At 45.8% G+C, this 15,315-nt stretch overlaps 1 protein-coding gene across 3 annotated transcripts in view; it reads left to right on the top strand.

Annotated features, from left to right (window-relative positions):
- Positions 1–510: 510 nt before the first annotated feature.
- The window catches only part of gpsm1b (G protein signaling modulator 1b), a 28,807-nt gene continuing 14,002 nt past the window's right edge, over positions 511–15,315 (top strand). The window contains exons 1-2 of one of the 3 annotated variants that reach the window (XM_077011471.1): positions 511–791; positions 14,944–15,165. In XM_077011471.1, coding sequence (XP_076867586.1) covers positions 553–791; positions 14,944–15,165 — 461 coding nt within the window. In that variant the 5' untranslated portion in view covers positions 511–552. Of the gene's footprint in view, positions 792–12,954; positions 14,051–14,899; positions 15,166–15,315 lie in introns of those variants that run through there. The other 2 variants (XM_077011472.1, XM_077011473.1) reach the window with 2 other exon arrangements.

The following is a 15,315-nucleotide window of genomic DNA, read 5'->3' as shown; positions in this document are numbered from 1 at the left end:
GATAAGTCTGTGAGACTAATTTGGTCGACACATTTAGAGGAGTGTGTAAATGGGTGACAATGCTGTTTGAGGAGGTGGGGGTTAGATAGAGCCCATGGCGGTTAGATAGAGCCCATGGCGGAGTGGGGGGGGGGGGGGGGGGTAGGGAGGAGGGGGAGGTGCTAGTGGTGAAAGAATGGCAACATTCAGCCTGACACACAGGGGAGGAGAAATCAAAGGAACTGAAATGTGAAAGAGTGACTTTGTGCATGCGATCACATATCAGACATTTGCACTCGGACTGTAAAAGATTGACTTGTGAGGCATTGCGTGTGCTGTAAAAGTGCGTTTGTGTATGTGTGTGTCTGTGGATACGTCCATGTAAGAATGTAAGTATACACAATTGTTTGTGAAAATCAATGTAGACATGCACTTGCCTGAGCAGGGCACACATATCACACTTCCTGCTTTCTGATGTCACTCAGCAGGGAGGGGCTTGCTTTTTATGGTTTATTTGCCAAATACCTCACTTCCTCAGTAGCTGCCATTGCAGAGACGAGGGAGGTAGTCTGAATGTGTGTATGTGTGTGTGTGAGAGAGAGAAAGAGGGAGACAGACAGAGAAAGGGAGAGCGCGTGTACGCACTCGTACGCCCACACACACACACACACACACATACACACTACTCGGAGCTCCAGTGGAAAGGGTGAACGCGTGAGCAGCTGGAAATCTCGGAGAGGGCTACCGGAGCCCATGGCTCTGTCGGCTTCCGACATGGAGCAGGACCTGGCGAGCAAGAGGCTCCACTCAAGGTAGGAGGAGCACGCGCTCGGGGGATGGGTGGCGCAGCAGCCGCGCGCGGGCACACCGGGTGGCTCGTGCTCTCGGGGGGGCTTTCATTCAGCCGTTTGTGAGGCACTTCCTCACCAGCCCTTCGGTCCTTCCTCCTTTAGCCCCACAAGTTCAGTGTGGTTTTCTGAGGGTGTGCGTGATAAAATGTCCAAACTCGCTCCTACTAAGAAACACGTTCACTCCCAGCCTCGCCTCGCTTGTTTCTACTTGTTTGTTGACTGACAAGTATACTAACGGGGCTAACAGGGAGGGTTTTTTGTTTTTTTTAGCTGTTTGTTGTCACGACACCAGGGGGCAGAGTGGCAGCACGCTTGGCACCGACACTGGCTGCCACTGCGGGTCTGGTGGCAGAAGGAACGCTAATGGCGCGAGAGGCGTTAAGTAATGCTCAGTGAGGCCAGGCGGCCCGTCACGCGCATATGTGCAGTCGTCTAGCTGCTTAGCCAATCAAAAGCATGCACCACGTTCTCAGATGTGCTTCATGTTTTCAGAGGAATGTGGCCAGTATTGATCCTGGATCACTTTCCACACAACAGTAACAGTAACAGTCTGACACCACTGACTGTCAAGTGGGTATCTCCGACCTTTCACACAATTTAATTAAGGTCCAGATCTTTTGCAGTGAAGAACTGCCGTATGGACCTTCTAAGAGTAAATGTGCACCTCACAAATGCAAACGGGGAACCTGAACTCTTACTGATATTTTTAAATTGTATTCAATATGCATTTATGAATAGCAGCTATATAACTTATGCACTAGCTCCAGGGTGTGTGTCTGAGTCAACACCACCTTTCATCAAGTGGTTTGACAAAGAGGACTTCAAGCGTTACGCTGTGCCATGCTGGGGGGTGTGTGTGTGTGTGTGTGCGCGCGTGATGTGGAACCGGCATAGTGCTCACACAAATGGGCTCTTTTGTCCACGCCGTGTGTGTGTTTGGCTTTCACCGGAAGCCTTTCTCACGCCGTCCGTACACATGAGCCCACGCCTTTGGTGAAAACAACAGCAGGACCAGGTCAGACACGGAATATACACCGTTCACTCCACAGTGGGTGAACTATGAAGTCGTCGCTGCTGATACGCTTCTGAAATGCGACGAAATTGTGTCGTGTAGATGATATTAGGTAGGACGCTGACATGGAAAAAGTATCAAACGCATCACAGACGAAGGGCTTAGGTTTGAATGACCAAAGGAGGGGGGGGGGGGGTGATTTTCATATTACAGTGCCGACACTGCAAGACAGCCCTGCTGATATTGTGTATGTTGGCCACACAATCCGGTCCATGATTCCATAATGACAGTGACCATAATGGGAGGGCTGAATGAACAGGACTGAAATTCTCCAGTGAGAGTGAGTGAGTGAGTGAGTGAGTGAGTGAGTGAGTGAGTGAGTGAGTGAGTGAGAGAGTGAGAGATATCCGAGGGACTGCTGGAGTTTCTGTGGCTGCTGACAGAAGGGGAAAAAAAGAAGGAAAAAAATTCCTAGAGTTACCCTTAGGTTTCCTTGGCAACTGGACTTGGTAGCCTCCAATTAGGTGTGGATTAATGCTCTCTGGCTGGAGCAGCAGGTCTGTGAGCCCACGTTCCGCTGCAGGAGAAATCAGCGTCTTAACACGCGGAAGGCCAATAAAAAGAATTACGTATGCGTTATACGATACTTAAAAAGATAAATGTGTAGAACAAAACAGCTTGTATATTGTATCCTAAAATAACGTGCTCCTCAACACACAGTTCATGATGTAAACATGTTTCTACAGTAAATGGACTGTATGTGTCAGAGTGGGAAACAGCAGCTATCACAAATATGTTCTAGAAAATAAAAGTGCAAAATTTGTCTTAAATTAACCCATGTATGTACATTCGAGATAACGGATCAGTTTTACAGACCCGTGCATATGTTCACAAAATCTTAGTCTCAGTGTGACAACTGAAATAATCTATTTTGTTAGATTTAAATCTTTTTATATATAAAATACCTATATTCAGAAGTGTGATTAAACACCTTTCCTGTTATAACTGTATCACAAATAACCAAATAGCTAATAAGCTGAACCTTGAGGGAGGTTTTATCTACATTGTTTGTCCTACCAAGTTGACAACTTAGCTGCAAATCAGGATCACCCTCCTTCAGTCACTTCTGATTGGTTTAGCTTAATTCACCACGGTCATTTCAACAATAACTAAGGCCGGTATTCTCTAGAAATCACTGGAGAATCACTAGACAACAAGTTCACATATTTCTATAAAGCTTTATGTACAATATTCTTATGTTTTATTACACAGTATGAAGCACTGGATAGCAACACTGCATTTACAACATAGTAAAACACTTTGGCCACAGTGCAAACAGATGCGGAGAACAGGCACCCGATCCACCAATCTGAAGTTGCCATCATAAAAAAACTGTCAACATGGCTGCAGTTTTCACAGCTGCCATGGCGATGCGTTTGGGCCAGTGAGACCACAGACGTGTAATTATGGTGCAATTGTCTGCAGGCTCGGCGATTAACAGCACGCTCGATTCTTTTGCCCAATGCGAGCCCGACCACAGTCACGTTGTTGATCCTCTCGTGGGGCCATGGAGGCAAATCCTGCTGGTTTTCTACCATTGGTCATCAAATTGTCTTTGTCTCACCCGCTTCAAAAACAAAGTACGAGCACTGAGGTCTGAACCGCCACTATCTTAAACGGATCCCTCCACAAAGAAAGAGCTATAAAATCTCTTTGGCTTTGTAAACAACTGGAATTGATAAAAATTGATGATTAAAGCAGTTGGCTCATGCAAATCATCCCCAAATACCTTAAAATGATATTGTTTGACTAATGGAAATCAGATATTGGGATAGCTATTAGTTTAATCTTCACAGCAGTTTAGATATATTCTCAAAGGAAATGTTGCTTTTTATACTAAGTGACAGCAGTGATTAGGTACATTAGGAACCTAATCCGTAGGAAGACACAGAAAGATCAGTCTCCAGACCTCTAGCTCGTACAAGAATTTAGGCACATTGCTTTGGAATTTAACCAGCAAGCTTGTGGTTATTGATATGAGACTACAGATGAACACCTGTCAGGATTTTGTGTTGAAAGTTGGCTGGTTTACTAGTTGAATATGTCATTCCTGCAGTTTAATCCCGTTGATGATTTTATTGATTGTTGTTTGTGTTTTTGAAGCCACTAGCTGGACTTAGGTGTTTACAGCAGTTGCCTTGTTATTTTTTTTTTTTTTTTTTTTTTTTTTTTTTTTTTTTTTTTTTTTTTTTTTTTTTGGCCCACCTCCACCCCCCCATCTTTGGAGGACAACTTTGTTTTTATGTACAGATTTTAATGGCAATTATAACAATTCTGTATAATATATAGTGTAGTGATAACAATATATAGTGATAACAATATGCAAAGTGATAATTATTGGGGTTAGGTGGACCAAGACAAGAGAGGGAGAGAAATAATAAAAAGGGAAAAGAGAGGTAGGAGAAGAAAGGAGAAGAAAAAGAAAAGAAGAAAAAAAAAATAATAATAATAATAGAATAATAATAATAATAATAATATTAATAAGATAAAACACGCAACCAGCTCAAATGACCACTGCAAAGAAGTACAGAAAGTAAACCAAATACATATAGTGCAGATGAGTGCGATGTATGGGTGTGTGTGAGTGTGTGTTTATGTGCAACCTAGAAGTGCAACATAGGATAGATGTATGGAATGTACTTACCAGCAAGGGTGGGTAGCTGTGACAGCATTCCCCCAGAGGCCAGAGGCGGGTGGAGAGAGACCCGGGAATCCCACCCGCCCACGGCCCCCCACAGAGCGGTGGAGTACCAGAGCCGCACTTCCCAGAAACCCTCACCCGCCCGCCCCCGCAGGCGGGAGAGAGAGACCCCGGACAGCGCCCCACCAGTCAAGGAGCGCAGGTCCAGGGGAACCAGAGGGAACAGAGCGCCTCCCCCCCAGGATGCCCCCCCCCCCCCAGGGGCCAGCGGCAAAACCACGGCGCCACGCGCCCGGAAAGCCACCCACCACCCGGCAGGGCCCACCTCCCGCCGAGGAGCACCCGGCCGCCCCATACCACCACCGCCCAGGGGAGCGGGCCAACCGCCCCTACGCCGGGGGGCCAAGCCGGACTCCGGAGCTCCAAGGCGCCCCCCCTCTGGAGTGGTGCAGTAGTCTCAGGGGAGTGTCCATGAGTGAACCGGGCATGACCAGCCCCGACCCAGAACCAGCTGTTCTCACCCACATAACCAAACCCACCCTACATTCGCCCCTATACACCCCTACCATGTACACACCCACCCCCACACACACACACACACATACACTCAAATTCACCCTCACACCTCCAAACCTGGCCATATGTCCCCTCCCTCCAACACGCACTCATTCATCCACCCATTCAGAAACAAGAAGAAAACAAGGACAGAGACACACACTTATCCAGACTAGCACACCCTCTGCGGCAGGGGCAAATGGCTGGACCAGCAAGGACCGGTAGCGGTCCTAGGAAGCCACCAGCCCAGTCCCGTGCCAGCGACCCTCCCCCCGCCCCGGCAGGGAGCAGGAAGCGGGTGAAGGAAGGCCTTCCCACCCCTCCACCCCCAGTGTTGTGTGTAGGTGTTGGTGTATATGCATGTGTCGTAGTGTGTGATGCTATAGTGCAGTTAAAATTGAGGGGACAGGTGCTAGGACAAACGTGAGTGCATGTCCACACCGTCCCCTCAAAGGCCCTCAATGTCTAAAGTGCAGTAAAAACTGAGGGACAGACAGTGGTGAGGAGACGGGTGAACCATGGCAGCAGGCCCACCTCGTCAACCTCTGGGTACATGCCTGTCCCCAGAATCCTAAATGAGCAAGGATGTGTGTGTGTGTGTGTGTGTGTGTGTGTGGGGGGGGGGGGTGGGGGGGTGGGTGGGTGGGAATGCTTAGGTCCAGAGGAAAGGGTCCTCTGGAAGAGGAGAGCCAGCTTGCTAGCTGGCTCATTGAGCACCGAACTTCACTGCCCCCCCAGCTCAAGGCAGGGAGCGGTCGACCCGGGGAGACCAGGGCGGCAACCCCCCCCACCACCACATCCAAGCCCGGATCCACACCACCCCCACCACAGAGGGCAGCCGGTCCGCACATCCACATACACCTAGACACACATTTCTTTCATACACGTATGCACTCACACACATTTAACCCATAAATATATACATATATACACATATACATACATACATCCATCCATCCATATATATAAGTATATACATACACATACATACATATTTACATATATATCTACACATACATATATACCCATACACGCTAGTCCCATATACACCACACCCCTGTGTATGCACCCACAACCATACCAATCGCACAGTGAACAAACGATGACAGACATCAACAGTGTTGAGGACATGCTGGTCGGAGTCCGGAACCCTACCTCCCGGCCCACCCCAGACATCCCCATCATCCACCGCCCCACTCCCGCTACCCAGGCACCTCGGAGCCCCAAGGCCCAGACCCAACGCCCCAACCCAGGCCGACCGACCCACCCCCCCCAGCGGCGCAACCGCAGCGGCGCAGGTCCCCCCGCACGGGCAGGGCCCCAGCTCGGGGTCGGGGGGCCCCAGGCACCAGGCCCCGGGTCCCGCCACCCGGCCCCACAGGGGAGGCCAGCCACCCCGACGAGGGCCAGCACCTGCCCCCCCCACGCCCCGGCCCCACACCCCAGAGCCCAGAGGGAGCGCCACCCAAGCCCCCCCCAACCACCGCCCGCCAGGGCAAGCACATGCCATCCCAGGTCGGCAGCCCCGGCCCCCCCGCCCAGAAAGTGGCCGGCACGAGCAGTCTCCCCGGGGTCGACCCCCAGCCACCAACCGGCCCTCCGGGGGCCGAGGCCCCTGCCAACCACCCCGACTAGCTAATGGAACTGATCAGTGGGGACCAAAGAGAATTAAATTCCTCCAACTGGTCTTTAGAGGAAGCAGACATTCTCTCCAGACAGATGTGATCAAGTAATAAATTTTTGTAATGAGTAATATGCAGGTCCTTTTTCGTTTTCCAATTGATAAGAATGGTTTTCTTGGCAATGCATAGGGCAGTGAGAACTATGTGTGATATGTCTGCCTCTGTATCTAATTCACTGACGTCTCCTAAGATGCACAGTCTGGGTGAAGTTGGGATGCAGCTTTTAAGCCCCGTGGACAATTCTACACATACCTTCTGCCAGAATTCCTTAACAGGCCTACAATCCCATATAGCATGCATATAGTTATCAATTATATTGCCTGTACAGTGGGTGCATATGTTTGATTGTGCTAGGCCCATTTGGAACATCCTTTGTCCTGTATAGTGTGTTCTATGAAGGACTTTGTATTGTATAAGTTGTAAGTTGGGGCTTTTACTTATTTTGAAGATATTTGTACATATGTCGGTCCAGAAATGTTGATCTGGATTAATAAATAGATCTCGTTCCCATTTGGCTATCGGAAGGGAGATTGAGTCATCAAATTTTACCAATAATTTATACAGTTTTGATAATAATTTAGGAGTATATAGATTAAAAAATTCAGTTATCCATGCTGATATTTCTAAGTTCAGTTGATTGCGGTTGAATCTCTGTTGAATGATGGATTTTAATTGTTGATATTCCAGAAATCTACTGTTGTTTATTCCATATTCTGATACAAGTTCCTGGAATGTGACAAAGTTTCCATCTTTAATAACATGTTCTAAATTTTTTATTCCCCTGTCATGCCATGATGAAAAATGTAGTACTTTCTTGTTCTGACAGATGTCTGGATTGTTCCAAATGGGTGTTAGTTTGCATGGGATGAGTGGGGACCGAGTTAATTTAAGGAATTCCCACCAGGCTGTCAGTGAAGTATTTATATTAAGGCTTTTAAAGCAGTCCTGACGCTTAATATTAGAGCTAATGTAAGGTAGGTCTGAGAGTTTTATTTTCCCGCAAAATGCTTGTTCTAGGTCCAACCATGGCCTGTCTATTAAGTCGTATTTGACCCATTTTAAAATGTACTGTAATCTATTGGCTAAGAAATATTGATAAAAATTTGGTAATTCTAAGCCACCATTGCGTTTTGGCTTTTGCAAGGTTTTCATACTTATTCTTGATGGCTTGTTTTTCCATAGAAATTTTGAGATGTTTGAATCTAGGGATTTAAACCAAGCAGCAGAGGGTTTATTTGGGATTAATGAGAATAAATAGTTAACTTTGGGTAGAACCATCATTTTAATGGTAGCCACTCTCCCCATGAGTGATATAGGTAAAGCGTTCCAACGTGTGAGATCATCTTCTATTGTTTTTAATAGAGGGATATGATTTAACTGCACCAAGTCTAACAGTTTAGCAGAGACATGTATGCCTAAGTATCTAATATTACCTGATTGTAGTGGAGTGGTGGTCGTGTTCTGGAAACTACAGTTTATAGGCAAAACTGTTGATTTGCCCCAGTTGATGGAATATTCTGTTATAGAAGAGAAGCTGTCTATAAGTTTGATTGTATTCGGAAGGGAAGCTTGTGTGTTCTGTAGGAAAAGTAATACATCATCTGCGTAAAGACTTATCCTATGGTTTGTGGTTCCTGTGTTAATTCCTGTAATATTTGCATTTTGTCGAATTGCTGCTGCTAATGGCTCAATGAAGAGAACGAAAAGTGAGGGTGATAGTGGACAGCCCTGCCTGGTGCCCCTTTGCAGAGTGAAGCTTTGTGAGGTGATGTCGTTTGTCCTAACCCGTGCATTAGGAGAACTATGTAAGGCTTTGATCCAGTTAATGAAGGATGGGCCAAATCCAAATTTGTGTAGAACTGCTAATAAATATTTCCAGTTTACCCGGTCAAATGCTTTTTCTGCATCTAAAGATACAATGGTAGTTTCTAATTTGTTAATTGTGCAGTAATCTATTATGTTTATTAGTCTGCGTGTATTGTTGGCAGATTGTCTACCCTTGATAAAACCTGTCTGGTCTGGATGTATTATAAGTGGGGTGATTTCCTCTAATCTTCTGGCAAGTGCTTTGCAAATAATTTTAAGATCTACGTTTATGAGTGAAATGGGGCGATAGCTGGAAGGAAGTGTAGGGTCTTTGCCTGGCTTTAGAAGTACACTGATGTTAGCAGAATTCATGTCTGGAGACAGGACATGATCTTTTTGAATTTGATTTACCATTCTAAAAAAGGTTGGTTCTAGCACAGACCATAATTCTTTGTAGAATTCTACAGGAAATCCATCTGGTCCTGGAGCTTTGTTATTTGGTAGCTGCTGTAAGGCTTCATGTAATTCGGGCAGAGCAAGTGGTGAATCCAGTGCAACAATTTGTTCGTTTTCTAGCTTTGGGAGATTTATATTATTAATAAATTCTTCAATAGCTGAATCTGATGGATTAATCTGTGATGCGTATAAAGCTTTATAAAACTCTTTAAAAGCTTTATTTATTTGTTGTGGGTCGTGAGTAATGCTGCCTGTTGAGTTCTTAATAGAGGAGATAGTTGTTTTTTCCTTATTAAGCTTTAACTGATTAGCAAGGAATTTTCCAGATTTATTGCCATGTTCAAAATTCTGCCAGCGCAGTCTTTGCAGTAAAAATTGTGTCTTTTTATCTATTATTTCATTTAATTCCAGTTTGAGTTTCCTCAGCTTGTTCAGTGTGTGTTCTTGTGGTGAAGCAGCATGGGCAGCTTCTAAAGATTTTATTTTTTCTTCCAATTCTAATACCTGTGTTTTTTCTGTCTTTTTCTTATGTGTGCAGTAGGATATTATTTTCCCCCGCATTACTGCCTTCCCTGCTTCCCAAAGAACACACGGAGAGGTACCTGGTAGATCGTTATATTCTAAATATGTTGCCCATTCTTTTTTGAAGTAATTAATGAAATCTTGTTCCTTAAGTAATGATGTATTTAATCTCCAGTTCCTCGTTGCTGGTGTGGTTCTTTTCTGTGTCAAAGAGAGAGAGACCGGTGCATGGTCACTGATAGTGATAGGGTGAATACAAGTGTCTGTGACATCTGTCATAATGGAATTGCTAACTAAGAAGTTGTCTAAACGAGAATGTGAGTGGTGTACTGCCGAAAAGAAAGAGTAGTCCCGGAGAGTGGGGTGGTGTGAACGCCACGCATCCGAGAGCCCAAAATCATTCATATATTGTTTTAGGGTGTCTATAGACTGCCAGTTCCTTTGACTCACTGCTGTACTGAGCCTGTCGATATCTGGATCAAGTACCAAGTTGAAGTCTCCTCCTATTATTAGTTTGGTGTCAGAGTGATCAGAGAGTGCAGTGAAAATATTGTGGAAGAAGGAGGGGTCGTCAACATTTGGCCCATATATGTTAGCAAAACATAAACGCATATTTAGAATGGATAGGTTGAGTATTATGTATCTACCATCTGGATCAGTTATATTGTTGCTAATGGAAAAGCTTATCCTTTTGTTAATTAATATGGCCACCCCCCTTTGTTTTGAGTTGTAACAGGCTGAGTACAAGTGTGGGAACTGAGGAGAGGTCAGTGTGTATGTAGGTGTTTTAGACATATGTGTTTCCTGTAGAAAGACAATATCTGCTTGTAAGTCGTTTAGCCGATTAAAAATTTTCAATCTCTTTTCCCTCGAACCAGTTCCACGTACATTCCATGTGACGAACTTCAGTGAACTAATGTTAAAACTACTTGTTTGAGTGTTGGATGGTTGCTAAAGGTGTGTGTGTTGCACTTCTGTGTAGTATGCCTGTGTTGAATGTTTCGTGTATGTGTCTGCGTCTGCGCTACATGCCTGTGTGTCTGTGCCTGCATGAATCGGTCATGCGTGTGTATCTCCTGTGTGTTAGTGTGAGATTGTGCTATATGTCTACGTGTGTGTCTGTTTTGCCTACCTGCCTGCATGTGCGTGTGTGTGTGCATACAATACAATGCAGTCTTGAAAGTGGGTGAACAAATCGCTGGGTGAGTGTAGAAAGAGAAAAAGAGAGGGGAAGGGAAAAGGAGACGTACACTGAAAGTGCATATACAACAAAAAAAGTATAAACAACTAGGACTAATGACGGAAAACATACAGTACGGTGCTAATTAGACCGGCATTAGTTATTTAAATTAAACATGTCTTGTTGTTCTAGGCGAAAAGTAATGTGTAGTAAGGAGTTGGTGTCGGTGTTGATACATTTCACATAACAAGTTGCCTTGTTATTAAAACATCCTTAGTTGAGCAATCTGAGACTCATTAGACTAATTAGAAGGTTGCATCATTGTCTACGTGGGCAGAGGTCAGGGAGTATAAGCCGTAAGCATCGGTGAACAGTGAACGCAGTCCTGAAGTATGTACTTTAAATGTACTTTATCCTGCCGTCGCTGTGTGGACACCTGGATGCTTGGTGCGGAGTTATCAGGTCGTTTCTGCTGGCTCTTCTTTTAATCCACACTTCCATCTTTGCTCAGTCTTGCTTCAGTCTCCTCCGTGTTTCTGCTTTTTGGATTGGATTGTTTTTCGTGGCTAGGCAACGTCTGCTGCGGAACTCCTGTCCTTGGCTTTGAGCTGGTCTGAGCCAAGCTGCTTCACAGCCAGCCAGCTCACAGTGCTCCAGCCAGACGGGTCTTCGTCTTCACCTGCTTGCTTCACCTGCTTGCTCACAGGCTGGCATGGGCTTACCTGCTGTAAGTGACCACACGGGGTGGGTGTAAGTGGGCCAGTCTTCTCAAGGGATGTGTCACAGCTTGACTAAAGGCTTTGTAAATCAACAGTCCATCATAAACAGTTCTCATGTATATGCACGTGTACTTATGTACAATGTAAATAGACACTATATTATCAGCAGTGAACTTGGACATGTGTGGGAGTGTGTATATATCTCTCTGAACATTCCAGTCCTGTAGTTAAAGATGAAGACGTAGTTAAAATTGCAGTGAAGAGCACTGTAGAGATGTTTCAGACAGAGGACTTTCATCAGCTATGAAAGCAAAGTGGTCCCTGGAATGTTTTACACACACACACACACACACACACACGAACTTGTTTTAATAGCTTGCAAATGTAACATCAACCAACTGTAACGTGCATGTAGCATATCAGATGCGTATACAGTGCAGTAAGCATGTACTGAGTCTCTTACTGGTTACAGGTCTGTGGAGTTTGCATCACTCTCAGCTGATTGGCTGACCACTTGTAATCCTGCTGGATTACAATCTCATTTACGCTAATTCTGGATTTCCCAGGTAATGGTCTCACTGCATGAAATAAAGGGCATGTGGAAAAACACAGAGCGTGGTGTCCAAAATGACCCTCATAACGGAGGTGGCCACTGCACTGGCAGTGTTTGCTCTGCTCCACTCCGTGTGTGAGTGACCCACCTCAACCTGTGTCTCTGACATCCCTACTGGCCCTGGGCACCCCTGACCTAGATTGCAGGCCCGACGATCTCTGAAAGATTTGGCCCCGTATTAAATCGCGAGGCAAAGCGTCTGACAAAGCCGAAGGGGGCCGTCATCTCCACGACTCACCTGCCTCACCTGCTCGTCTTGTGCAGAGATCAAACGCTGTGAATGTCAGAGTTAGCATAGCTGCTCTGTGATCTGTAGAGAAGGAGGTGAGGAGGTGAGGGGGGACTTTGGTGTGTTAACATGGTCTGAATGATGCGCTATTCATCTTAGAAGGCAAAATGTTATATCGGCCCATGTGTAAATTAGCTTGAGGGACCTCAACACCGTTTGAGGGATGTTTTATCTTATTCATTTGATTCCTAAAAGGGAGGATAATCAAGTGTGTTTCAGCAGAGTGAATAGCTGTTCTCTGCCTCTGCAGGACTTGAGACTGACACCACTGATTTAGGGCATGATGGTGACGTGGAGGAGACTTAAAGACTTTTTTGCTTAACTTCAAACGTAAACGTAACTTCCTGTTCTCTGTCATAACCAAACACACATGTGGTTTTCTGTGCAGCACACCTCTCTTCTATTTTCAGCCCATGTCCAGTGTTTCTTTCTCATGTTCTATTATCACACCTTCAGGAACCCGACCCCCCCGCCTAGCCAAAATGGTTTGGCCTCTTTTACAATGGTCACTTAATAAATCTACCCACATTAGAAAGAAAGTGATCGTTATCAGACATCTTATCATCTAAAAGATTTGGACCTGGAAATGAATGTACCAAAAGAACAAGGGGTGGAAATGAATGTACTAAAAACAAAAGCGTAGGTTACTCAAACATTTTGTACAGCCAAGTGCACTGTGTAGTGTACAAGTACTGTGTACTGGGCTTTTGAATAGAAGGTCTAGGTGGGACCTACACTGATGTCTAGTTGACATACCTGTGATCGCAAGTCTAAACGAGTCTCTGTCCTCCTGAACGTCTTGATTGCAGATCCATCGCTGAAGCCATACCGAGGGACTGTGGCTCATGCCCTCTCTCAGATCTGAGCTCTGATTGAGTATTTGAGGCTAAGCAGGCGCTGGATTATCCGCGTATCCAGGGCTCTGAGTGTCTTTCAAAAGGAGCACACTGGGGAATTAGGGCGGCGTGTGGCTCTCACTGTCCCATTCGTCCTGCTGGGAAAAGCTGGCGTGACACTCCTCATCCGCCCTCGCTCAGACACACTCCCTCCACAACGGTCTCGCACGCCCACTCAGGTGCTCGGTCCTGCACGCTCAGGACCGGCTATGAAGGCCGCTGTGGTACTTTGGCTCCGAGGCGGTCTGTTTGGGATTCGATAGGATGGACTGTTGGATAGATGACTAAAGCAACAGATTGGATTTTTGACCGATGTAACCTTGTTGTTTGGTGCATTGTCCAACGGGTGTTAAGATCGGCAAGCCTTCCGAGTTCTTGCATGCTTTTCAGATATTACATCTACTACTTTTGCATCAAAACTCCAAAGAAGCTTTTCAGCTCTGTGGTAGGTCATTGGTCAGTTTTTTTCTATGACACCCATTTGCCTGGTTTCATAGTTTCCTCAGGACTCGACCAGTAATTGTGAATCCTCTGTAGCTGCAGGTTTTGTAGCCAATCCGTAAACTGAGGAGAGGCTGTGGGGTTCTCCTCGCCAGTTGTAAACCAACATCTGGATACGAGCCTGGATAAGATGATGTCCACTGAAGCTCGCCCCCTGAGTGGAGCCCAGATTGCTTTATGCCGGCTGGCCTATCGCGGCCCCAGGCCTCTGGACACTCTGAAACCCCTGCAGATGGAGCTGGGCATTTATGTGGAAAAGACCAGGGGCAAACGGAAGAACAGGTACATGTGTGGACACCTGTATAGGTGTCGGACGACGGTACACCAGGGAAGCAGCTGTTAAAGCCCAAAGGCGCTGCAGGAACTGTGGTTACAGAAGCACGTGAGATGTGGTAGTGCTAACAGCTATTAGCTAGAGAATGTCAAATGTTAAGAGCTAGGAGATCTGTTTAATCTTTCTTGTTTTTAAATGGAAGGGACTTTTTCTAGTCTAAGAGCAGAAGTGTGCTGTCAGTTTGTTAAAGACAGCAGAAATTCCAGTTTCATTCTTCAGTTATAGCCGGCAAGCATGCAATCTAAATGAATGACTTTATGGTTATTATACTTTTCTTTTTATTTAAAAAAACAAAAGAAAAAAAAACCCCAATGTGGTTAAGAGTTTGAATTATGGTGTTTGTCCTCCGTAAATGACCGCTATATTTTTCTCTCTGTGACTTTTCCATGAAAATAAATAATCCAAACCGACCGCAGCTATTTCTGAGCTTCCCGGTAGAACGAACTGAACTGAAACTGAGACTTCAGCATAACACTTCAAAAACGTTACCATTAAATCAGCCGCTTTTTGTTTGTTTTCACGTCCGAGTTGTGCCAGAGCGGTCTGTTTCTTCAGACACTTGTTGGGCCAGATGTAAACGTGCGGTTCAGACCATTAGGCCTCAAACCCCTTCAGTCTTGATAACAGTGTTATCAAGCCAGCATTAAATATTTCATCAGAGAGCACATTTTATTATCCGTTCAGTAGTAGCCATTCTTAACAGCACGGCTTAAGAATGATGGATAAACAGTTTCTTCGCCAACAGTTGTTGGAAAGTATCTACTTCTGGAGCAGCTCGCAAATTCTTTGAACCTTTTCCACAGATGGTTTCTCGAGACTATTTCTCTCCCTCTCTCGGGCTCCTCAGAATGGAGGCGTCGTGTCTGGAACTGGCCCTAGAAGGGGAGAGGCTGTGCAAAGCCGGAGACTTCAAGGGGGGGACAGCGTTCTTCGAGGCTGCCGTCCAGGTTGGGACGGAAGAACTGAAGACCCTTAGTGCCATCTACAGCCAGCTGGGGAACGCCTACTTCTACCTGAAGGAGTACGGAAAAGCTCTGGAGTACCACCGCCACGATCTCACGCTGGCCAGGTGCGTGGGGCCGTCACGACGTCACACGTCGGAGATGAATGAAATCGATCATTAAGCCACTTAGCAGTAGCTGCACAAACACTGTAATGGACACCGGCAGCATTCTCGTCTAGAGGCCGTGTTGCTTCATTTAATGTTTAATCACCTGAC

The sequence above is a fragment of the Brachyhypopomus gauderio genome, chromosome 7 (genome assembly GCF_052324685.1).
Source record: "Brachyhypopomus gauderio isolate BG-103 chromosome 7, BGAUD_0.2, whole genome shotgun sequence".
NCBI lineage: Eukaryota > Metazoa > Chordata > Actinopteri > Gymnotiformes > Hypopomidae > Brachyhypopomus > Brachyhypopomus gauderio.
Note: the sequence above shows the minus strand (reverse complement) of the source record. Positions and strands in the feature narration are given on the sequence as shown.